The sequence below is a fragment of the Carassius gibelio genome, chromosome B1 (assembly GCF_023724105.1).
Source record: "Carassius gibelio isolate Cgi1373 ecotype wild population from Czech Republic chromosome B1, carGib1.2-hapl.c, whole genome shotgun sequence".
Taxonomy (NCBI): Eukaryota; Metazoa; Chordata; class Actinopteri; order Cypriniformes; family Cyprinidae; genus Carassius; species Carassius gibelio.
The window spans coordinates 31,674,289-31,699,059 of NC_068396.1; the positions used below are offsets into that span (position 1 = coordinate 31,674,289).

Consider the following 24,771-nt stretch of genomic DNA (forward strand, 5'->3'; position numbering starts at 1 on the left):
AAACCAACAAAATTAATGTTATGGAGTGGCCAGCCCAATCTCCAGACCTTAATCCAATTGAGAACTTGTGGGGTGATATCAAAAATGCTGTTTCTGAAGCAAAACCAAGAAATGTGAATGAATTGTGGAATGTTGTTAAAGAATCATGGAGTGGAATAACAGCTGAGAGGTGCCACAAGTTGGTTGACTCCATGCCACACAGATGTCAAGCAGTTTTAAAAAACTGTGGTCATACAACTAAATATTAGTTTAGTGATTCACAGGATTGCTAAATCCCAGAAAAAAAAAAATGTTTGTACAAAATAGTTTTGAGTTTGTACAGTCAAAGGTAGACACTGCTATTTTTTTGAACACACCCCTTTCAACTAATTGCCCAATTGCACAGCCTTAAGAGCGTGCATATCATGAATGCTGGGTCTTGTTTGTTTTCTGACAATCTACTGAACCTACTGGTAACTTGTTTGCCACGTAGCAATAAAAAATATACTAAAAACCTTGATTATTCTGGTTCGTCACATTGTACTGCTATTATTTTGAACAATACTGTATACCAACATTTAACCAGTAACAAATGGTTTCCTGTAGTGTGTTTTGGGACATATTCCATTAGGATTTAGTGGTTTTAGCAAGTCAACCAATTACCAGAAGCCAGGGTCCAGTACAGTTCCCGTTAAAACCAACACAAGTCCCATTATAAAGCTTTAGAATTCATTTATGGTGTCTATTGTTTTTTGTTTTTCAGCAGTGTCCCTAAACAAATACCTCATTGCCCAACTGTAAAGAAGCAAAGAGAAAACTCAGTATACACTAAAGATTTTCACATGGCCATCAAAAGCAATCAGTCACAATCACAAACAGATCAATAGTAGCTATGTAATGTAAAAGGCTGATCATGATACCCTCTCAAACCAATTACAAATGTTTTCATTAACGTGTAATCTGTTATGTGTAATCTTAATAAGTAACATTAATTATGAAATAACTCAGTTTTTCATTGTACACGCGTGTTTTTCTTTAAACTGGACCTACATAATAAAGCTGACCCGAGATCAGCGGCGTCTAGCGGAGGACCGTCGACATTTCAAAGCAGTGATGAAGACTCGTTTGCTGAAACCACGTGACTTGGTCAGTTTGATTCGTGAACTGAACCACTGATTCAAAGCAAAAGATTCTTAAACGTTTCGAAGCTTCATTCGAGATCATAAATACACAAACGCTAGGCTTGTTTTAAACCAAATACATTCGTGTGTGGTTATACACAAAACTGACAGAATCAAACGCGACTGACTGAGCGATCTATGGAATAAACGGAGAACATTTCCTGGTGATAAAGATGGAGAATCGTGAAAACAGTCGGACCACAGAAACACCAGATGTGAAGATGAAAACCTGCCAGTCCTCACCTATGCGAGAGCAGAAGAATGAAACGGATGGTAAGTTAATTATGTCACTTCCAAAGAATCTTAATTGTTTTTACAAATGGAAAACTACGTGCGCCAAATGATTTATGCATAGGCTACATTTTGGTATTTGGGGTATTTGTCATAGCAACTATATATTACAATTTATTGATTAAAATTTACAAATAAAGGCCAAAAACAGAACATCCCTTTACTAATTATGCCATAAAGGTGCATCCCTACATTACTGGCTACTCAAGAAATAAACACATAGGAGGACATCAAAAACTTTACTGAAATGTATTTTATGATCTTACCTGTATATAATTTAAAACTCGCACAAGATTGGTTTGTATTATTTTGTACAAAAACAATTAGCCTAGCAACGAGATGAAGACTGCAAACATATTACTATATTATAAGTTATCTATTTCACTGCAGTCAAAAATTGAGACCAATACTGCCACCATATACATTATATATACAAATGCATATGCAAAAATTTTTTTATAGTACTCTCCCATTCACTGTTGTTCAGGTTTTCCCAACTATGATGACTCTTGAATGCTGAGAAACCGGAATTTTTTTGATGAAGAAACAGGTTTGTAAAGTCGTGGGGTAATGGTTAGAGCGTCGGACTCCCAATCGAAGGGTTGTGAGTTCGAGTCTTGGGCCGGCAGGAATTGAGGAATTGTGGGTAGGGGGAGTGCATGAACAGTTCTATCTCCACCTTCAATACCACGACTTAGGTGTCCTTGAGCAAGGCATCGAACCCCCAACTGCTCCCCGGGCGCCGCAGCATAAATGGCTGCCCACTGCTCCGGGTGTGTGCTCACAGTGTGTGTGTGTGTTCACTGCTCTGTGTGTGTGCACTTCGGATGGGTTAAATGCAGAGCACGAATTCTGAGTATGGGTCACCATACTTGGCTGAATGTCACGTCACTTTCACTTTAAACAGGCTCATACACATGTAAAACTGTATCACACACATGCTATTTTAGAACATTTATTCAATTTATTCCACTGTAAGTTACAGCCCTGTCCAAACCAGTTCCTGACTGTAGGAGCTCCTCATTTACCGATATATTCCTCCTGAATTTCACCTCAGCCTTCCATCATGTTTCGCACATTCGCACACAGAACTAGACTTTATCGTTATTATCATGGAAAGACTAATTCTTAATGTTTGGAAAATTTTTAATGGCATATTGAAAATGATAAGATATCGCCCATCCCTCATACACTGATGAAGTTTTTAATGCTTCGTTCACACCAAATGCGAATAGAGTGTCTGGCGCGGATGATTTTAATGTTAATGAGGCGTTTAGCGTGGCGTGGTAGACGCGAATTCGGCTCATTCGTGCGAAGCGAATGGAGCATCTAGCATGATACGTGTGTCTACCGCGAATGGTGCTTTTTGTGCATTTATGCATTCGACGCGAATTCGAGGCTGATACCCGAGTTGAAATATTTGAACTCTTCATGCCGCGTTAACCAATCCGGAGCCTTCTTACTGCTGTAGCGGCAGGCCCGCCTGAAGTCACTCATTCAACATGGAGGAACGACTGATATTGTCAGTGAGCAGTCACCCGGAGCTATATGACAAGTTCATATTTCTATAGAGACAGGAATAATAAAAGACCTTGATTGGATGAGTGTCGGTGAGGAGATTGGGCAACCTGGTAAGTTGTAAATACACATTTCACTTTTGAGTCACGTACACGTTTATCAACCCGCGGCCTTCCCGCTGTTTTTTACAAATATTTCCCGAGTGATATACAGCTACTTTTCGCAAGAGCAAATACAAAGAGATAACTCTCTCGATGAATGCTCGGTCAACATCAGCCATCTTGCAAACAGACAACCGCCAACCACGGATTTCGCCTCAGACGCACGTCAATTTCCCTTCAAACGTCTATTTTGCTCTAAACGCGCGAATGCATTCAAAATGCTGAAGCGACAAACTATACGCGGTAGATGCAAATTTGACACTCTTTTCGCATATGGTGTGAACACAGCATTAGGGCACCAACTATTAAAATCATTCGACTGGTTTCTTTCAGTCATGGGCAACAATAAGTTTACAAATCTCGGCTGCTTGCGTTATATATATCGAATTGCAGTTCAGGAAAAACATGTCTGTGCCTAAACAATGACCTCTGTTGCATTCTGCTATTAAATTGGGTCACAAATCTATACATTTGGCTCAAAATACCACCTTTGTTGTCTTCGAATTGATGTTTGACATTGATCTTTTAATGTTTATTTTAGGTCAGATCGAAGTGAAAGAAGATTTTGTCACTTGCCATGAATGTGGGATGGATTTTTTGGATCAAGCAAGTCTTGAGCAGCACACGAGAATTCACACAGAAGAGAAACTGTTTGTCTGTCCACAGTGTGGAAAGAGTTTCCCGGTGCAACACAGGCTCGAGGCTCATTTAAGGATTCACACTGGAGAGAAACCATTCAGTTGCACAGAGTGTGGAAAGTGTTTCACGCAACAAGGTCAGATTAAAAGTCACATGAGAAGTCACACTGGAGAGAAACCTTTCACTTGCCCTCAATGTCAAACTAGTTTCACATCGAAACAAAGCCTTAAAAGTCACATTAGAATTCACACTGGAGAAAAACCTTTCACCTGCTCTGAGTGTGGAAAGAACTTCATAACACAAGGATACCTTAAACGTCACATAAAAACTCACACTGGTGAGAAGCCTTTCACCTGTCCTCAGTGTGGAAAGAGTTACAAATTGCAAGAAAGCCTTGAGAGTCACATAAGAGTTCACACAGGAGAGAGGCCGTTCGTCTGCCCTCAGTGTGGAAAGGGTTTTACAGCAAAACAGTGTCTTAAAAGTCACTTAAGAATTCACATTGGAGAGAAACCTTTCACCTGCTCCATCTGTGGGATGAGATTCACACAACATCAAAGTCTTAAACATCACATGTGCACTCACACTGGAGAGAAGCCTTTCATTTGCCCTGAATGTGGAAAGCGTTTCACAATAAAACAACGCCTTGATATTCACATGAGAATTCACTCGGGGCAGAGACCTTTTTCCTGCTCTCAGTGTAGAAAGAGTTTTACAGTAAAACTTAACCTTGCAAGACATATGAGAGTTCACACTGGAGTGAAGCCTTTCTTGTGCCCTCAGTGTGGAAAGAGATTCACAGTGAAACAAAGCCTCGAGAGTCACATGACCATTCACACTGGAAAGAAGCCTTTCACCTGCTCTGAGTGTGGAAAGGGTTTCACGAGTAAACCCAAGCTTAGCTATCACATGAGAAATCACTCAGGAGAGAGGCCTTTTATATGTTCTAAGTGTCCAAAAAGTTTCACAGTGAAACAAAACCTTGATATTCACATGAGAATTCACTCTGGAGAGAAACCTTTTTCCTGCTCTCAGTGTGGAAAAAGTTTCACAATGAAACAAAACCTTGACATTCACATGAGAAGTCACACTGATGAGAAGCCTTTTACCTGCTCTCAATGTGGAAAGAGTTACAAAGTGCAGCAAAGCCTTGAGAGTCACATGAGAGTTCACACTGGAGAAAACCCTTTCACCTGCTCCGAGTGTGGAAAGAGTTTCACAGTTAAACAAAGCCTTATGAATCACATGAGAATTCACACTGGAGAGAAACCTTTCACTTGCTCCGAGTGTGGAAAGAGTTTCACAGTCAAACAAAGCCTTATGAACCACTTGAAAATTCACACTGGAGAGAGGCCTTTCACCTGCCCTCAGTGTCCAAAGAGCTTCACGCAACATAAACATCTTAAACGTCACATAAAAACTCACACTGGAGAGAAGCTTATTGATAGAGAAGGGGAAATCTCTACCGTCACTTGTGTACAGCATCAGTCCAAATGAAGTGATGGCAGTCATAGCGTACTAGTACATCTGCCTGCTATCAGAGGAGAGTGATGTAGTCAGTTTGTTTGATTAGGAGACCAGGACTGATATGAAACCAATTGGACAATTTGGTCAGGATGCCACGTTTACTCCCCCACTCTTAATAACCAAATGTTTCTGTTCATTTGTACCAAAAATGCATGGTAGGACTTTTGGGATGATGCTTATGGATAGTATACACTGCTTTATTCCATAAAAATGTATACTTGTGAATTTAGATTTCATGGTGACCTTATATCACAAAACTCTAAGGTCTGGTTTCACATACAATGTTTAGACTAAGCCTGGATTAGTCCATAGTTCAATTAGGACATTTAAATCATTTTTCGTAAGCATGCCTCTTGAGACAAAACAAAGGCATTGTTATATTTTAAGCTCAATCAGTGCAAGTTTCTTTCTGCTGAAACAGCTCAGATTTACATTTTAGTCTGGGACTAGGCTTAAATCTTGTCTGTGAAACTGGTGGTAGGTGTCTTACCTTGCAGTATCAGGTTTGAAACATGATTATAAAGTAAAATGCAACCTACATTAACATTTGTAATAATTTATATTAAACACATTTAGTTGTACTTATTTACAAAATATAAGCACGAATATGATGGTGGACCAGTTTAAACTAAACGGGTTCTACCAATATAACAGCCTCATGCACAAGTTAACCAACAAGGAATTCTACTACCATGTTTGTTTGTAAAACAAAACATTACACAAACGCATTAAATTTAATGGTACTTCACCAAGATTATGACTAAAAATCTATGTATAATGCTTAAATTAACCCACAGAGTTCTTCTGTCTGGCAAACACCATTGAGGTTTGGGGGATCTGACCATTTCATCTTAGTGCTGCACATTACACATTTTAAATTTACATTTAAACATTCAGCAGATGCTTTTATCCAAAGCAACTTACAAATGAGAACAATAGAGTCAATCAGATCAACAAGAGAACAACAACAGTATAGAAGTGCTATGACAAGTCTCAGTTAGTATTTTTTTTTTAAAAATATGATAGACAAAAAAAGAAAAGGGAACCACTAAAAGGGACGGTCATAAAAATAAAAAAATACACCCCTGAAATATGGTAAATAAATCTCAACCACACCTGCTTGATATGTCGAATAAACCTCTTGCATAGAGAGAAATATGCTTGTGTTTTAAATGTAGGAATCCTGTTTGACAGATGATGTAACCTCCTAGAAGTGATGTCACTTGAATGTACATTATTTTACAAGGGTTTTTCATGAAGGTAACAGGGCTGACATGAAATCAGAAAATGCATATTTATGCCAAAAACATTGCTTAACAATGAGACTATATTTAAAACAATATGCAAATTTGTTTTTTCATATATATATATATATAGTTTTGCCTTCATTTTGAAAATTAAAAGCCCTTCTGAAAAAGAAAAATCCCTTTGAAGGACAGCCCATAAAACTTACCCCTATCAGCATAAATGCTATTTAGATCATTTAATATAATACGTTATTGAACTATGTAATATTGATGAAAGTGTACATAGTATTGTAATGCTTTTAAATTGCACATTTATTTGTTGTTATATTAAATCAATGTTTTGATTATTCTTAGGCATGCAAAAGGCACCGATTTTGTGGAATGACCCAAACAATGAGAATAACTGTATTTTCTCCACAAGGATCTACGTCAAAACATAAACTTTTCCAACACATTTTGGCAGCTGGATACTCATTAATATCCTAAACTGATTATCCTCCATTTTAGGTAGAATTGGCCATTTAAGATAACTACAGAATTTTTTAATATTTACTTTGCAAATTTTACTGTTTTCATTTTGAAGGTGTATTAAAACCTGTAAATAACTTACTTTTAATAAATTCCCTATTACTTTGTTCTTACGTCTTTGTGTCCCAAATATATACTCATAGACAGTATATACTTCTCCAATCTGTTCCTCAATCCAGAAACAGGGCAGGGACAGCAGATCATCGCCCCTAGCGGCGAACCATCGAAATATCAAGCGTCTCGGTCCTGTATGTGACGCAACGAGGCCTCTGTGTTGAAATCACGTGACTTGACCAGTTTGATACGCGCACGACCGATTCGCATTCGTTTTTACGCTTATTTAAGGAGAAAACAAAGTAGTGATTTTAAACCCGAATCCACTTTGGCTGCAGACTAGCCATTAGAGAATAGAGTGAACGAAACCTGGTTGATGGAGACTGATGGAATAAGCGGCTTCGAACATTTCCTGGTGATAAAGATGGAGCAGCATGAAAACAGTCAGACAGCAGAGACTCCAGATGTGCAGACGAAAACATGCCAGTCCTCGCCAATACAAGACTGCAAGAACAAAAGGCAGTGTAAGTAATGAATTAAACAAGTTAAAATATTATGTTTGTTATATTAATTGTTGATCGTGACTAATGAAAAGTGATCAGAGGACGTCTGCCGAATAAGAAACATCGTTAGGCTGCTCCAGATGTTTAAGTGTCCGCAATAACTGGGAATAATATATAGACCAAGTATATTAAAAAAAAAGAATGAACTGAAATTTAAACCGGAGAAGCTTAATGACTTAATGCGATTTTTAGATCAGATAATTTGATAATTAAGATGATTCATTATTTTCTGGTAAAATTAACTAAGCGTAAATATAATAAGAAATGGGCAAAATCGGTTAAAGTGGGCCATGTTTTTTTTTTTTTTTTTTGACATCATGTACAGTATCATTAAATGTCTATACACATAATGCTCAATTTTACAAAAGTGATTCAACAAAAAATGTTCCAATTAAAAAAAAAATCTAATAATATTATAACACCACATTAAACATTATATTGTATTATTATATAACATATTATCAATATAATAAAATAAAAATATATTATTTTTAAAAATGTTTGTTGTTGTTGAATATGGCACCACAATAAATTATTCCTATTTCAGTTACTTGAGTACTAATGTCCATCCCAAGCTCTAGCATTCACAAGCTGTGTAAACATTCTTATATATACTTATTCTGTTCATTTTACTTTAATGTTTGGGGTGCACATCTATTAACGACCATTACTGTACAGCTAATGTCTCAACTTCATTGCCTATGAATTGATTTTTGACATTGATCCTTTAATGTTTATTTTAGATCTCAAGGAACTGAAAGAAGATCCTGTCACATGCCATCAGCATGACATGCAATTCATTCAACAAGCAAACTTTAAGCAGCACATAGGCATTCACACTGGAGAGAAGCCATTCATCTGCCCTCAGTGTGGAAAAACATTCATATTTAAACAAAGCCTCGAGAGGCACATCAGAATTCATACAGGAGAGAAACCTTTTTCCTGCTCTGAATGTGGGATGAGTTTCATAGAGAAACAAAAACTTAATATTCACATGAGAAATCACACGGGAGAACAGCCTTTCATCTGCCCTCAGTGTGGAAAGAGCTTCACATTTAAACAAAGCCTTGAGAGACACATGAGAATTCACACTGGAGAGAAGCCTTTTACCTGCTCCGAGTGTGGGATGAGCTTCATAGAGAAACAAAAGCTTAAAATACACATTAGGATTCACACCGGAGAGAAACCTTTCAGCTGCCCTCAATGTGGAAAGAGTTTTAGAGTAAACAGGAGCCTTAAGAGACACATGAGCATTCACACTGGAGAGAAACCTTTCGGATGTACCCATTGTGCAAAGCGTTACACAGTGAAACAACACCTTGAGAATCACATGAGAATTCACACTGGAGAGAAACCTTACACTTGCACGGAGTGTGGAAGCAGTTTCATGGAACAACGACAACTTATAATCCACATGAGGATTCATACTGGGGAGAAGCCTTTCACTTGCCCTCAATGTGGAAAGAGTTTCACACAACAAGGACAGTTGAAATGTCACATGAGAATTCACACTGGAGAGAAACCTTTCACTTGCACTCAGTGCGGAAAGTGTTTCACAGTGAAAAGTACGCTTGACAGTCACATGAGAGTTCACACTGGAGAGAAACCTTTCAGCTGCTTTCAGTGTGGAAAGAGTTTCATTCAACAAGGGCAACTTCAAATTCACATGAGCGTTCATACTGGAGACAAGCCTTTTGTCTGTCCGTATTGTATGAAGAGTTTCCCGCTGAAGCATGGCCTTGAGAGACACATGAGAATTCACACTGGAGAGAAGCCTTTCAGCTGCTCTGAGTGTGGGATAAGCTTCATAGAGAAACAAAAGCTTAATATTCATATGAGAATTCACACTGGAGAGAAACCATTCAGCTGTTCTGAGTGTGGAAAGAGTTTTACAGTGAACCGGAGCCTGAAGAGACACGTGAGAATTCACACTGCAGAGAAACCATTCACCTGCACCCAATGTGGAAAGAGTTTCATGGAACAAGGCCACCTTGAAAGTCACATGGGAATTCACACTGGAGTAAAGCCTTTCACCTGCTCTGAGTGTGGAAAGAGTTTCACAGTGAACAGAAACCTTAGGAGACACATGAGCATTCACACAGAAGAGAAGCCTTACACCTGCCCTCAGTGTGGAAAGAGCTTCACAGAACACGGACAACTTAAAAGTCACATAACCATTCACACCGGAGAGAAATCTTTCGCCTGCTCTGAATGTGGAAAGAGTTTCACAGTGAAACAAGGCCTTAAGAGACACCTAAGAATTCACATTGGAGAGAAGAATTTCACTTGCTCTGAATGTGGAAAGCGTTTCATCCAGCAAGGACACCTTCAAAACCACATGCGAATTCACACTGGAGAGAAGCCTTTCATCTGCTGTGTGTGTGGAAAGGGTTTCACGATGAACATTTCTCTTGAGAGGCACATGAAAATTCACACTGGAGAGAAGCCTTTCAGCTGCTCTTATTGTATGATGAGTTTCACAGTGAAACAAGGCCTTGAGAGACACAAGAGAATTCACACTGGAGAGAAACCATTCACCTGCTCTGAGTGTGGAAAGAGTTTCATGCAACAAGGACACCTTCAAATTCACAAAAGATTTCACACCGGAGAGAAGCCTTTTATCTGCTCTGAATGTGGGAAGAGTTTCACAGTGAAACAAAGCCTTAAATGTCACATGAGAATTCACACTGTAGAGAAAACTTCCAACAGATTGGAGGAGTCTCCTCTACCACCACCTGAGTGCTTCATCCATCCAGATAATGTAGTCAGTCATAGCGTACCAGGACACCCACCAGCTAACGGAGGAGAGTGATTAGTCAAACTATTTGAAAGATTAGGAGGCCAGGACTGATAAGAGACCAATGGATGCCAATAAAAACACATTGTAAATAGAAGCAGCTAAATCCAATAATTTCTACCTCATATATAGCTTTCATTTGTATTAATTCCTTCAGTTTTTTTCTGATGCCGTATAGATTTCATTTAAGATTCAATGATCTGTGAATAAAGTCTGTGGTACCAACATGCCAGCGTCGCTTCAATGATTTCGTGACTTGACTTGAGGTAAAAAGCACGAACTGTTTTAAAGAACTGATAACACTGATTATACAAAAGCGCTAACTGTATTAATATACTTTGAAAACACGGACTGATGAAATTGTTTCTCGTGTAATCTGAATAAAACCATACAGTCAGTTTTTATTACTTAAATAGAGAAAGTGCTTTTCAGTTTTGTCTATATTTGCATCAGATGGTCTTTGGGCTAAAATAAGTATTTCGATACAGATTCCAGTTGTCTTTTCGCAGATTTCACAATTTTAGAAATATTTAATTATGTCATTGTAATGACTTACTTAACAAAGATTTACTTAACAATAATACAGTAATAATAGTTTTCATATGTCATAGTTTAAATAAAAGTCATACAGCGTCATTTTGGACATTGTTGATTTTTTTATTCTTTGGGCAAAAACAGTTGAAACATTCTTTAGAATCATAATTTATTTGAGTTCTGCATAAGAAATAAAGTCATATAGGCTTTAAATGATATGAGGGTGTGTAAATGAGGACAGACATTTTCATTTTTGAATGGTCTCATTTTTTATGAATTTGTGTTCGCCTAAAATCTTATTATAGTTCATGTTTAATTAAGTCTACTTATTTCATAATACAGTACAGAAAAAACATATAAATCTAAAATAAACGGTACACACTAGACCATTTCAGCGTATTATGCATCATTTAAAACTAAAATGTTTGCTTTACATTTTTCCCAAAATATTCTTCTTTAAAACCAGAGGATAGACATAACCACTGCATTAAAAAACCATGAACAACACACACACTGAGGAAATGCACACACATTACATGTCACTGGAAGTGACTGTCTAATGAGACCAGACCTGCTCTTCAGAAGTGGATATTATGACACTGTATCAGTATCCAGACAGCACTGTGACAGAAGGGTAGCGTGTGCGGTGCATCATACACTTCTCTCGGTCGATGAGGAGGGAGTTTGTTTTGCAAGAGATGTCTTTCTCCAGGGACAGTCTGCTTTCTTCCAGGTCCGACAAAGATTTGCGTGCTTCATACAGCTGCTGCTGTAGGGCTGCTACTGTGCTGTTGAGCTCTGACACCTCACCTAACAAACTACACAAACACACACACATCAGATGGGTATATGTGCATTAGGAGACTGAGTGTGTGTGTGCATGTGTGTTTATGCACCTGAGCTGAGGCTGGTCTCGGCACTGCTCCATGTTGGGTCTGAAGGTTCGGTAATGCAGTCTAGATTGAGCCACTCTGAGAGGAGCTTCTTTATCATACACAGCTTGCTGCAGGTATGAGATATTCCTCTCCTGAGCCCCAATCTGCTCTAGAATCTATTACACAGACATATTAAAGGAAAAGCTCACCTAAAATTTTTAATTTGCTGAAGATTTACTCACCTTCACTCCATCCAAAATATAGATGTGTGTGTGTTTTTTTTTCACAGGAATAAGTACAAAAAATGTTGCATGTTGCTCTTGCTCACCAATGGATCCTCTGCACGTCTGCAGTGAATGGGTGCCGTCAGAATGAGAGTTCAAACAGCTGATAAAAACATCACTATAATCCACAAGTAATCCACAGCACTCCAGTCCATCAGTTATTGTCTTATGAAGTGAAAAGCTGAATGATTGTAAGAAACAAATCCATACCTAGAATTACAGCTAATATATCAGACATACATTAATAATATTGCTTTTTAAAGTTGAAAAGTAATTGCCTTGTTTTTCATCAGGAGAGAATTAGGCACAGATCAAGCCCCATTTACAAGCAAAAACAGTTCTAAACAAATACGCTCATGCTAGGAGCAATGGTTTTAAAGTTAAAACTTGAAGTGGTGTGGATTACTGTGATGTTTTTATCAGATGTTTGGACTCTCATTCTGACGGCACCCATTCACTGCAGAGGATCCATTGGTGAGCACGTGATGCAATGCTACATTCCTCCAAATCTTACATTTTTGAACAAATGTTCATTTTTGTTTGAACTGTTCCTTTAAACCAGTGGTTCTCTCCTCCAGTCCTCGGGACCCACTGCTCTGCACATTTTGTAAGTCTCCCTTAATTAAACGCACCTGATTCAGATCATCAGCTAGTTCAGAGAGAGATCCATGAACTGGAACTAAGTGTGTCAGATAAGAGAAACATACAAAATGTGCAGAGCAATGGGTCCCAAGGAATGGAGGAGAGAACCACTGCTTTTAACTAAATTTTAACCTCCCGATATGTTTACTTGTATGAAATTATATAGACTCAATCATATGTGATGCCTTGTGTAAATGTAAACGTGTATTGCCTGAGCCAGGTGCAGCTCCAGCTGTGTTTTGGCTTGGCTCAGTTCCATGCAGCGCTGGTTGAAGGCCTGATCTACAGCAGCACACTGCGCCCGTAGGTCCTCAGAAGTCTCCTGCAGGACCCGCTCTATCAGCCGCCTCAAGGTCTGGCTCGCCACCTCCTCTCTCTCCGCCAGACGCAGGTTATCCCGAGTAAACCTACGCCAAACCTCCTCATCGCACACCCTACACAGAAACACATCTGAGATGCTGTCACCACAACAGCTGCGATCTAAAAGTGCTGGCAGTGTTATGCATTATCAGACACCCAATGGAGTCAAAATTTGTTCTTGATCATCCGCTTTAATATTAAAGTTGTGTCACTCCAACTGAGCTGAGGTGAGGTTTGGCACGCACTGGTCCTGCAGCATGGCTGAGCTGGGATGCCGTTGTGTGTCGGTGCTCCTGTTGTTAAAGCGTCCACACTGGTCATCCAGACTGTAGGCATGCTGTTTATCAGACCAGTCTAACTCAAGAGTCTGCTTCATCTCCCGGTTCAGCCTGACAGAAACAGACAGGTTTAAGACTTTAATCTGCAATCCAATCGAAATTCATTACAATTGTGTGCTGAACACTTATAAATGTTGACCAAATGTTGCTTTTCTGGTTACTATTGCCTTAAGGAATGCTTTGTAAGATATAAATGTGAATTTATTGCACTGATATAGTATAGCATTTGAACAGAATTAAAGAGAGATCCATAATTTGGACAACTGGCCTTATCTGGTCGACAGTTTGATCCAGAGTTTTTTTCAGCAAGGCCTGAATGCTTCTGATCAGCTCCACTTCCTGTTGGAAATCATTGAAAAAATGGTTTCAGGATTGGTTGTTGACACATTGAACTCATTTTGTGTTTAATGGCATCTTTCTTATTCACTATGCCAGCTACTAGTAACAATAATGGTCAGATATTATTTTAAATATTTTATTAATTAAGGATTCTACAACTACTAATAATTGTATTGTTATAGACCTATGTATTATTATTGTTCTCTATTAATTAGTAAAGAAAAACAACTTTATCATATTCTTAACATAAAAACATTTGCAAAATGTCCACTTTGTGGGGAGTTGAAGACATGTTTGGTGTGTGTGTGTGTGTGTGTATTAGTGCTGTCAAATGATTAATCACACCCAAAATAAAAGTTTTTATTTAAAGTATATAACAATGTATGTGCACTGTGTATATTTACAGTATTATGCATATATAAATATTTACGTGTATATACATCTATACATTAATATTCTTATATTTTAATATATATAAGTTTAAATATGTGTAATATATATATATATATATATATAAACAATTTAGAAATAAATACACACACACAGTACATGTATAATATATGTAAACAAAAGCTTGTATCATGGATGCGATTAATCACAATTATCATTTGTGTGTGTGTATGTATATTTATTTATTGATTTGGGGGGGGGGGGGGGATAAAACTTTCCCATCTTATTGTCCTTCAGTTACCTTAAGAAGTTCTTCTTCCACCTGGTCCTCCACCAGGTCCGGTCCGAAGCGTCTCTCTCGGCAGGTGAGGTTATCAGTGGCGATGGCGAAGGGAATCTCCGTGGCGTCCAGTGCTTTCTCCAGCCGCCGCCTGGAGGCCGTCAGCAGGTCCGTTTCCGCGACCAGCCGCTCGATGAGCTGCTCCAGCTCGGACCTCCAGCGGTGGATGTCCTGCAGCCGGTTGCCCAGGTGTTTGGTGCCCGCGGTCTGCGTGCGTAAAGTTCCGGCATCGGTCTCCGCTTTCAGCGCTTTGGACTCAGTGCAAATCCTCTCCGCGTGATCCCGGTCCGCGACGGACCGGTTTAACAGAGCAGAGTTATTGGCGAGCCACTCCTCGGGGGTGTATTTGGCGCTCCGGTAGCCCGCCGTGGCCAGACCGGCGGATGTACCCGCGTACACGCTTTCTTTAACGGCGGTCTCCGGGTTTGTGACCGGCGGCTGTGAGCCATTCTGCGCCGCTACCCGCGTGTCAAAATAAGGGCGAGACACTAAAATTTGGGATGACATCATATTTTGGTGTAGATTAAAGTATTTAACAGCCTGTAGTTGCTGTGCTGGTTTAAGCCCCAGAATGTTTGTATTCCGTTGCTTGGATACCGACGGTTTCTTAGGACGCGTTACGCACGCGAGAGCTCCAACGTTTCACGTTTCAACAGTCTTTATTATTTTGACTCGAAACCTGCTATTCAGATACAGACCTTGGATTTGGGATTTAACCAAAGTTATAGACAATTAGACTTAGTACTTTTTTTTTCTTTTTTCTTTTTTTTAACAAATTTAGTTTCTTCTACAAAAATAAAAAATAATATAATTATAAACAGTAGACAAAGAGCAAGTAAAGTAAAAACCAAGTAAAATAGACAAGAGTAAAACAAAATTATAACAAAATAAAAAACAATACATTTACAAAATAATAATAATAATTTAGCCAGGGGTAACATATCCTTTAAATATATTCAAGAGAGATAGACATGCCTTGATTCCCTTTTGTTTTCATTATAAAAAAGCATAAATATTATACTTTGTACATAATGTAACTGATTTTAAAGCTTTGGCATTGTTGGAAGAAGATATAGTACTCAAATAATATTTAAGGTAATTGCAAAAGACAATAAAAAGAGGTTTGACGGACAAAATTTACACTTGTGAGCAGAAAACTTGGCTAGAAAAATAAAAAGATTTACAAGAAAATACTTGTCTTTCAGATTTTTGTCAGAGTTATAAGAACCAAATAACACATCCTTAAAAAAATTGACTAATAAGGAAACAGGTTCAAATAGGCAAAACATTTTCCCAAGGGTCGCGCGCAGGCGGCAAGGAAGTCGACAGGAAGTTGAAGTCGGCCGCGTGCCGCCATCTTGTAGCAGAACTTCACTTGCGTTAGCATTCCCATTGACTCCCATTCATTTCGGCGTCACTTTGACAGTGAATAACTTTACATCTGAGGCGTTTAAAGACTCTGTTTGTCCATTATTTATTTCTAAAGATACACGACAATGTATAAAGGGCTCCATTACCTTCTATGTTGCATTATGGCCCCGTAGAAACAGTTTTTGTAAAAATAGGCTAACGATTGCGTCATAACCACTCGACTCTCTGTCGCATTACCGTACAGACAGGAGGAGAAGCTCGCAGGCAATTAACTTAATATGGCGTACTGGCGTTACATTTTAAAATACTATACAAAATAATTAATCAGAATACTTACTCCTGCTCACTCACGACAAAGAACTCCCCGCTCAAGATCGCCGTCTCTGCAAGATTAACGATGGCAGTTTGCACGCACAGTTACTAGAAGATTTACATCTGTCAGACAGGTTGCTGACGTCGTCAAGCTTCGTTTGAGTCTGCGCGTCAGAAACGGAAGTGCTAAAAAACGCTAAAAATGGGCTTCACTTGTCTCAATTGAGTTCCAATGGGGTCGCTGTTTCCATTTCTTTTACTTGCTCCGGAACAAACAGCCGGGAGGAGGTCCGGCAGCGATCTCCACTGTGGGCAACCGTCGACCCGGGATTCGGTTGGGGGCTGCCAGTTGCCCAGTTTGTCCCGAGAGGAGAGGGGAGACGCAGGTCGGCCGAGCCAGCGCCGTGGAACCAGATGGCCGCCAGTCCTGTGCATCGGCACAAAATGGCCGCCAACCCAGCACCACAGCACAAGATGGCCTCCAGTCCTGTGCCACAGTACAAGATGGCCGCCAGTCCAGCGCCACAGTACAAGGTGGCCGCCAGTCCAGCGCTGCTGCACAAAATGGCCGCCAACCCAGCGCCACAGCACAAGATGGCCGCCAACCCAGCGCCACAGCACAAGATGGCCGCCAGTCCAGCGCCACAACCCATGAGGGTCGCCAGCCTAGCACCACAGCACAAGATGGCCGATTCAACGGCTGAGTCTCCTGATAAGGTGCCACCGACTCGCCATCACAAAGGACGGAGGAGGAGACGGGCGTCTGCCGTTCCTCAAGGTCCAGAGGACGTTCCCGAGCGGGCCGCTGCCGTCCAGGAGGACATTCCCGAGCGGGCCGCTGTCGTCCAGGAGGACGTTCCCGAGGCCGAGGCGGTGCCCGATGCAGTTCCCGAGGCGGTGCCCGATGCAGTGCCCGAGGCGGTGCCCGATGCAGTTCCCGAGGCGGTGCCCGATGCAGTTCCCGAGGCGGTGCCCGATGCAGTTCCCGAGGCAGTTCCCGAGGCGGAGCCCAATGCAGTTCCCGAGGCGGAGCCCGATGCAGTTCCCGAAGCCGAGGCGGTGCCCGAGGCTGTTCCCGAGGCGGGGCCCGATGCAGTTCCCGAGGCGGGGCCCGATGCAGTTCCCGAGGCAGTTCCCGAGGCGGGGCCCAATGCAGTTCCCGAGGCGGGGCCCGATGCAGTTCCCGAAGCCGAGGCGGTGCCCGAGGCTGTTCCCGAAGCCGAGGCGGTGCCCGAGGCTGTTCCCGAGGCGGTGCCCAAGGCTGTTCCCGAGGCGGGGCCCGATGCGGTTCCCGAGGCGGTGCCCGATGCGGTTCCCGAGGCGGGGCCCGATGCAGTTCCCGAGGCCGAGGTGGTGCCCGTTGCAGTTCCCGAGGCCGAGGCGGTGCCCGAGGCGGTGCCCGATGCTGTGCCCGAGGCGGTGCCCGATGCTGTGCCCGAGGCGGTGCCCGCTGCTGTTCGGGAGGCCGAGGCGGTGCTCGAGGCTGTTCCAGAGGCAGTGCCCGAAGTAGGGGTGTCTCACGTCTCCACAGGCAGTCTTGAGTCGAGTCAGGTTCCCATGAACTCTCCAGAGACAAGGCTAGTCACCGGTGATCTTCGAGGACTGAGTCAAGTCACCGGTGATCTTCGTCCTCCCATGGGGTCGGCCACAAGAATGTGGTGGTCTTCCGCTCCACCCTGGGGGACTCGGCCTCGACCGCGAGGATGTGGTGGTCTTCCGCTCCGCCCTGGGGGGGCTTCTGCCTTAACCACATGGGTGTGATGGCCCTCTGTTCCGCCCGGGTGGTAATCACCTAATGTCCTCCTTTTACCCATGTTTTTGTTTGCATTTGTTTGTCTATTTTCCTCCTTTTGGACCTGGCCCTCTGTCCCTCCCCTTTTTCCCTCCGCCGGTCCACCACCCTCCTGGACTCCTTGTTTTGTGTTACACCTTCCTGTCTCTGCCTTTCCATCCCATCTGGTTGTTCAGTCTCTGTTTTTTCCATTTTTACCTGGTTGTCCTGTCTTTTGTCTCTCCATTCCACCTGGTTGTTTGTCTCTGTCCATTCTATCTGGTTCTCCTGTCCCTGTTTTCTGACCCTCCGTCCCTCCCCCTAGTCCGCCGCCGCTTCACCTCCCTCCTACCTCTTTCTGTTGGGTTTTCCGGGGTTTCAGGTGGAGCATCTGGGAGCTGCTCCGTAGGGGAGGGGGTAATGTCACGCTCTCAGTCTATGTTTTCCTGGGTGTTCCCTAGTGAGCTCACTTCTCCTTAGGCACTTCACCATAGGCACTTTAATTCCTCTAGTCTGGTTGTGTCTTCACAGTAATTGCACTCCAATTAGAATTGCACAGGTGCTGACAATCCTCTGTCATTAGTCTCCCTATGTATAGCTGTCTTTCTCTGTCATCTGTATGGAGTCCTTACCCTATGTGTGAGTTGTGCTCGTCTCCCGAGTTTTCCCTTACCTTCTTGTTCCTCCGAGTTTCCTATCCGTTTCATCCGGTTCCCTCTTTTGTTTGGTTTTGTCTCTCACGACTGTTTATTTTGTATTTTTTCCCTTCTGTAAATAAACCCGTACTTGCAATTGGATCCTGCCCTCACTTTGTGTTTTTCCCAAAACCCAACCGTCACAACATGGTTACTACAATTAATCAATAAAACCATGGTTCATTTTCCCCATAAAACAGTATCAGAAAAGGAAACTCCAGATTTGATTAATGCAAGGTGATGCACATTTATCATCCTGTTCATGGCACTTCTGAATGTACAGAGCTGAGTTTCTCAAAGCGTATCTTTCTCTTTTTTTTAGCAAGATTTTAATTGACATCATGTTGCTTCACTGAGGTTAATGACTGACTAGTTCCAGGAAACGCCGGACACAAATTGAAGTGATATGACTCAGTGTAGAATAGAAGAGCAATCATCTGTTTTAGTGGGTTAATGGAAAATTCCTCCCATGGTGGACTATCACATTAAAGTTTTATGAGCAATGAGTACAAAAGATAGAGCAAAATATAATGATGCATTTACAGTGTGTGCACATCACCCATAAGAAGTGGAAGAGAGGAACTCAACTGTAGAAAGGTCACAATCTGGTCACAAATTACAAATAAGCAGGGTATGAACACACTACAGATATAATCAGAGAGGAATCAAACCATTAAAATCAAATAAGAACATGATAAACAAAGTGGTTTATAGTCTGTAGATGGTAATTTACACAAACAGGCTATTTATAAAAAAAAAAAAAATAACAACGAAAAATAGGAGTTATGAATTATTTTGAATTTTTTTTTTTTAAACTTATATTTTACATGCATTGTTACATGTCTTTGTCCTATTACATAAGATGTAACTTTGCTTAAACTATGACACCCAGGAAGTGACATCACATTGACCTTTTTACAGCATGGCATGAAGACAAGTAAAATAAATTAAATTAAAATTATGAGTGTAATTGTGTCGACTGCATTCATCAAACACAACTATTCAACCCTCTTAAGTTACTACAAGAAGAAAATCAAACACATGTTCAGAATCTTCAGTTGGTGTAGAATGCCATCTAAAGCATGTCTGTCTGCTGATCAGCCAAAATGTCCTACAACATTAACAGCAAGTATAAACAAATGGAAAAATAACTTAGTTGAACTGATAATAATGCTTTCTTTGTGTTGCAAAATCGGCAGGTTATTCAAACCCACGTGTTTTAACCAGTTAAAGATGGCCCTGTAAGTCCACCATTATCTAGCCTGTAATTTTATTCCACCATTTATGACTGTAGCCTGCTGTTCTCTCTGACTGATTCTATTATAATCTTGGTCCACGCCCTCTCGCTGTCTCTCAGCCATCCAGACTCTGCTGTACATTCAGAGGAGAAGCAACACAAGGGACTCACAGGTACGTGTTGTGGACACATTTTTTACTTAGATTGAAGATTATGCTTTTTTTTTATACGTCTAATACATAAAGGCATATGTTATTGAGCTTTGCATTGATAAGTCAAGGCTATCATGATAATATACAGGGTGTACTGTTCGTGGCATGTACTTTAGCAATAGGAAAATTACTAGAACAAGATTAGGAAGGAGAGAATATGACTTGACGGATATAAAGAAACATCTACTTTCCGACTATTCGCATTCACAGGTTTTGATAATGGAGAAAGACTACAGAGCCCCTCCTTCTTTTCCTCAGATGAATCAGACAGGCGTAAACTTCCCTGGCCAGCAGGCCGTGTACCCACCACAAGCAGGTCAGCTGATCTTCCACTTCACGCTCACTAATAAGAAGGAACAGGATGATTACACAGCTGTGTAATAGAAGTTACAATGGCAACCTCTATATGTGAGCCAATATTCAATAGTGTCTTTTGTAGATGTAACCCTTTTCGCCATAGGCTCTTGATGAGGCAAGTACGTTATACAGCAATGTATAAAGTATTGAACCCTCTTAACCCTAATGCTTGGTAAAATGGTGAAGAGACATTCCATTGTATAATAACCCTGTCTAAAAACACTATGATTCTCACTGTCTCTTTGCTTATCAATGGGTACCTGAAAGAATATTCTTGGTTTTAAAGCATATAATATTACCACAGAAAATACTGAGCTACACAAATACAATGGCTGGTTAATGAATAAACAACATGAACGCCATAGGTCAATTTCCTCCTTTTGTATTATACAAAACTCACATAACAGTTGTACAGCAAAGAGAAAATATGAAAATGAAACCCAATTTAGAGAAAGAAAAAAACCATGGGTAATGAAGTCAATTGAGTGTGAGGAGTTGTCGTCATAGTACAGAGCCCCTCCCCTCGATATCACCCTCTCCGCCATATTGGCAGGATCCCGACGGTGAAACATGATTTGTTTACATGTGTTGTTAACTCGGTAGTAGAGGTTTTTGCAATTCCGCACTGTTTTACCATGGCTGGAAGTCACTGCTGCGTTAAAGAACTGCTCCAATACCTCACACGATACATATGGTAAACCAAGGAACAGTTTTTTTTAGGTTACACCAAGCGCAAAACTGCAGTATTTGGAGAAGCTCTCAGGAATCCAAAATATCAACCCATTCGAGCTGCCTGCAGCTTAGGGCTGCCACCCGTCCCCTAAAATACAGAATTGTCCTGTATATGGGAATAAAATAGTGCTGTTTGTCCTGTATTTTCAGAGTTGTCTTCAATACATAGACAGTAAAAGAAATGGACACAGCGACCCCATTGGAACTCAATTGAGACAAGTGAAGTCCATTTTTAGTGTTTTTCAGCACTTCCGTTTCTGACGCGCAGACTCAAAGGAAGCTTGATGACGTCAGCAACCTGTCTGACAGATGTAAATCTTCTAAGTGGCTGTGCGTGCAAACTGCCATCGTTAATCTTGCAGAGACAGCGAGCTTGAGCGGGGAGTTCTTTGTTATGAGTGAGCAGGAGTAAGTATTATGATTAATTATTTTGTATAGTATCTTAAAATGTAACGCCAGTACGCCATATTAAGTTAATTGCCTGCGAGCTTCTCCTCCTGTCTGTACGGTAATGCGACAGAGAGACGAGTGGTTATGACGCAATCGTTAGCCTATTTTTACAAAAACTGTTTATACGGGGCCATAATGTAACATAGAAGGTAATGGAGCCCTTTATACGTTGTCGTGTATCTTTAGAAATAAATAATGGACAAACGGAGTCTTTAAACGCCTCAGATGTAAAGTTATTCACTGTCAAAGTGACGCCAAAATGAATGGGTGTCAATGGGAATGCTAACGCAAGTGAAGTTCTGCTACAAGATGGCGGCACGCGGCCGAATTCAACTTCCGGTCCACTTCCTTGCCGCCTGCTTCAATGCAGCATCCCATACAAATCATCCCTCCGGCATTCTGTGAAGACTCGTCCTATTCTGCCCCTGATTGGGTAAGACTCGCTGCCATCGCTGGATTGATGGGTTTGATATTAATGTATTAACTCACATGAACTAACAATGAATAAGTAATACATTTGTTACAGTATTTATTAATATTTGTTAATGTAAGTTAATAGAAATAAAGCTGCTCATTGTTTGTTCATGTTAGTTCACAGTTCATTAACTAATATTTACAAGATTTTAATAAAGTATTATTAAATGTGGAAATTAACGAACAAAGATGGACAATTGCTGTATAAGTGCAGTTCATTATTAGTTAATGTTAATTCATGTATTTAACTAATGAACCTTATTGTAAAGTGTTACCGATTTGTTTTTTTACAGTTAAGCTGTACAGTCAGACAAAGCATTTTGATAAGAGGGATATAGTTAATAATAAAAATATAGTGCCTATGTGAAGCAAATAAAGAAAAGGCTACTGTGAAATTAACAGTAGACTCTATAAAATAGATCAACTTACCAATAATAATTTAAAAAATGGTGTGTTTTACATGAGTTTAGAAATGTTTGTAGATCGGTTATTTATTATGTGGTTTCACTGTTTGGATGGTGTTACTGTCTGCAAACAATGATAAATATTTTATCCAAAATCTGTGTTCACGCCACCTAATACAATTACTAAAGTTCATTAGCAATTTCTCACCCTGCTCCTCTCTATGTTACAGCAGCGGAGTTAATACAGGTGTACCACACGGTTATACGTTATAGCTCAGGTTGTGTTTAACCGTGTGGTATTTTTTATGAAAACATGTTTTAAGTTGTGATGTACCATCACTGGCACTTCATTGGACCTGTGGTCATCGTGGGGTGACCCCCACAGGCGTCCCTTATTTTTCTGTATTGAAGGTGGCAACCAGTCATAGTCCAAAAACATCACAGTAGTCCACAAGTAAACCACATGTCTCCAGTCCATCAGTTAATGATTACTAGATGAATACTATCGGAGACAGTGGATAAGTACATGACATACAAGAGAGGAAATCAACGACCATGAGCACCAAATCAGCATATTAGAGTGCTTTCTGAAAACAAATTCTGATCTAAATATTTCCCAACATCGAACCGGTAGTGTACACCTCCGCTGCAGTGGGTTTCAGTGTTTTTAGCCAGCGCTTTGACTCTTTTACAGGTCCACAAGCTCCACCTTATCAACCACCTCCTTATGGGTTTGGGGATCCGACCATCACTGTCCAGCCCACGGTGATCCCTGTGGGTGAGTGTTCAGCTCCCAACACCCATCCTTTCTCATGCTTTTATTCATGCAGTGACACTCTGGTAATCACTGTGGTTAAACACTATGTTAACAGAACCAGGATAAACCATATCAACTAATATCTAATAATGAAAGGCACAGCCCTGTATACCATAGACTCCTGATAACCAAAAACAAATTTAATATTTGTTCATGTTATTACATTGTTTAAAGCATAATTTATATTAGAGAGTGTACAACATTTAGTATTTTTTATAAACTATGTTTATAGTAGTATGGCTTAAGGAAAACCAAATATGTGATCATTGTCCTGAATTTTAATTTTATGAAATATGATATAATATTACATGTGTATTGTTTGTGACTGAATGTTGTCATTTTGTAACAGTTCTCAGAGAAATTCACTAAAATATAATGTTTTCTGCAGAGGACAAAAGACAGAAGTGTCTTTTTGTGGATCGGATGTTGGTGTCTGATGTTCTTGGACAATGGTTTACTGTGCAACACAAGCTTGCACTAGCTGTTTTGTGTGTGTGTGTGTGTGTGTGTGTGTGTGTGTGTGTGTGTGTGTGTGTGTTTAATAGATGCATTTGTACATATACAGCTGCACAGATGGTGGTTGTGAGTTTTCCTGATGTACCGGTCCGCACTACCTGTCCTCACTGCATGACAGATGTCCTCACGGAAACTGAACATATCAATGGATTGCTCACCTGGCTTATTTGTGGAAGCCTTGCGATCTTTGCGTAAGTATGCACAGATTGCCTGTATTTAATTCACAGGCCGCAGATATTCAGAGGTTGTCTGCTGTGTTTTTCAGGTGCTGGCTCTGTTGTTTTATCCCATTCTGTGTGGATGCATGCAAGGATGTGAAGCACACCTGTCCAAACTGCAGAAAGATCATCCGCATTTACAAACGTATGTAGAACATACTGCACAAGAGAACATGAAGATCCACCAAAATACTGAAGAGTTGCCCAGAAATCACTTCATGCACTGTTACCTTATTACAAATTTGTGACATTCAAAGCGATTCAATAAAGATTGATTGAAGATATCATAAAGTCTATTTACTTCTACTACGTTTATTGAGATATCTCTATCAATTTGTATATATACAGTGCCGTGATAGGCAGGTTTGTACAGCTTTTTTCTTTCCCCTTAATAAATTGATTCACCATTTGAGGCTGCATTTTGTATTTACTTGCATTATCTATTACAATTTGTGTGATCTGAATCTTTTAAGTGTGACAAATATGCAAAAAAAAAAAAACAACAACAAGGGAGCAAAAACCTTTTCACAGCACTGTATTTACAGTATATATTCAGTTTGTTTGTGTGTGTGTTGAGATAAATTGGGATGAATAAATTTGTGACATTTATGTCTTGAA

At 40.5% G+C, this 24,771-nt stretch overlaps 4 protein-coding genes across 4 annotated transcripts; 3 read left to right on the forward strand and 1 right to left on the reverse strand.

The window, feature by feature from the left end:
• Nucleotides 1-1,050: 1,050 nt before the first annotated feature.
• Nucleotides 1,051-7,180, forward strand: LOC127949108 (gastrula zinc finger protein XlCGF57.1-like). Its single transcript, XM_052546046.1, has 2 exons — nucleotides 1,051-1,433; nucleotides 3,672-7,180. The coding sequence occupies exons 1-2, from the start codon at nucleotides 1,334-1,336 to the stop codon at nucleotides 5,264-5,266; spliced, it is 1,695 nt and encodes a 564-aa protein (XP_052402006.1). The 5' UTR covers nucleotides 1,051-1,333; the 3' UTR covers nucleotides 5,267-7,180.
• Nucleotides 7,181-7,353: 173 nt separating this feature from the next.
• On the forward strand, nucleotides 7,354-10,898 carry LOC127949106 (oocyte zinc finger protein XlCOF6). Its single transcript, XM_052546045.1, has 2 exons — nucleotides 7,354-7,649; nucleotides 8,432-10,898. The coding sequence occupies exons 1-2, from the start codon at nucleotides 7,502-7,504 to the stop codon at nucleotides 10,498-10,500; spliced, it is 2,217 nt and encodes a 738-aa protein (XP_052402005.1). The 5' UTR covers nucleotides 7,354-7,501; the 3' UTR covers nucleotides 10,501-10,898.
• Nucleotides 10,899-11,099: 201 nt separating this feature from the next.
• On the reverse strand, nucleotides 11,100-15,180 carry tekt4 (tektin 4). The gene is made up of 6 exons (XM_052546050.1): nucleotides 14,549-15,180; nucleotides 13,787-13,857; nucleotides 13,426-13,569; nucleotides 13,032-13,254; nucleotides 11,916-12,070; nucleotides 11,100-11,837 (listed from the first exon to the last, which is right to left on the reverse strand). Exons 1-6 carry the CDS (start codon nucleotides 15,095-15,097, stop codon nucleotides 11,624-11,626), a joined length of 1,356 nt encoding a protein of 451 aa, XP_052402010.1. The 5' UTR covers nucleotides 15,098-15,180; the 3' UTR covers nucleotides 11,100-11,623.
• A 4,846-nt stretch (nucleotides 15,181-20,026) lies between these two features.
• si:ch211-202h22.9 (uncharacterized protein LOC559480 homolog) lies at nucleotides 20,027-24,771 on the forward strand. The gene is made up of 5 exons (XM_052544996.1): nucleotides 20,027-20,146; nucleotides 20,396-20,501; nucleotides 23,297-23,380; nucleotides 23,985-24,126; nucleotides 24,201-24,771. Exons 2-5 carry the CDS (start codon nucleotides 20,405-20,407, stop codon nucleotides 24,304-24,306), a joined length of 429 nt encoding a protein of 142 aa, XP_052400956.1. The 5' UTR covers nucleotides 20,027-20,146; nucleotides 20,396-20,404; the 3' UTR covers nucleotides 24,307-24,771.

Coding starts and splice junctions, on each gene's coding strand:
- LOC127949106 (XM_052546045.1), top strand. CDS start 7,502: ATGGAGACTGATGGAATAAGCGGCTTCGAACATTTCCTGGTGATAAAG. Junction 7,650..8,431: donor CTGCAAGAACAAAAGGCAGT/GTAAGTAATGAA, acceptor TGTTTATTTTAG/ATCTCAAGGAACTGAAAGAA.
- si:ch211-202h22.9 (XM_052544996.1), top strand. CDS start 20,405: ATGGAGAAAGACTACAGAGCCCCTCCTTCTTTTCCTCAGATGAATCAG. Junction 23,381..23,984: donor GCCCACGGTGATCCCTGTGG/GTGAGTGTTCAG, acceptor GTACATATACAG/CTGCACAGATGGTGGTTGTG. Junction 24,127..24,200: donor GGAAGCCTTGCGATCTTTGC/GTAAGTATGCAC, acceptor TGTGTTTTTCAG/GTGCTGGCTCTGTTGTTTTA.
- LOC127949108 (XM_052546046.1), top strand. CDS start 1,334: ATGGAGAATCGTGAAAACAGTCGGACCACAGAAACACCAGATGTGAAG. Junction 1,434..3,671: donor GCAGAAGAATGAAACGGATG/GTAAGTTAATTA, acceptor TGTTTATTTTAG/GTCAGATCGAAGTGAAAGAA.
- tekt4 (XM_052546050.1), bottom strand. CDS start 15,097: ATGATGTCATCCCAAATTTTAGTGTCTCGCCCTTATTTTGACACGCGG. Junction 13,858..14,548: donor TGGAAGAAGAACTTCTTAAG/GTAACTGAAGGA, acceptor GATTTCCAACAG/GAAGTGGAGCTGATCAGAAG. Junction 11,838..11,915: donor CGAGACCAGCCTCAGCTCAG/GTGCATAAACAC, acceptor GTGTTTGTGTAG/TTTGTTAGGTGAGGTGTCAG.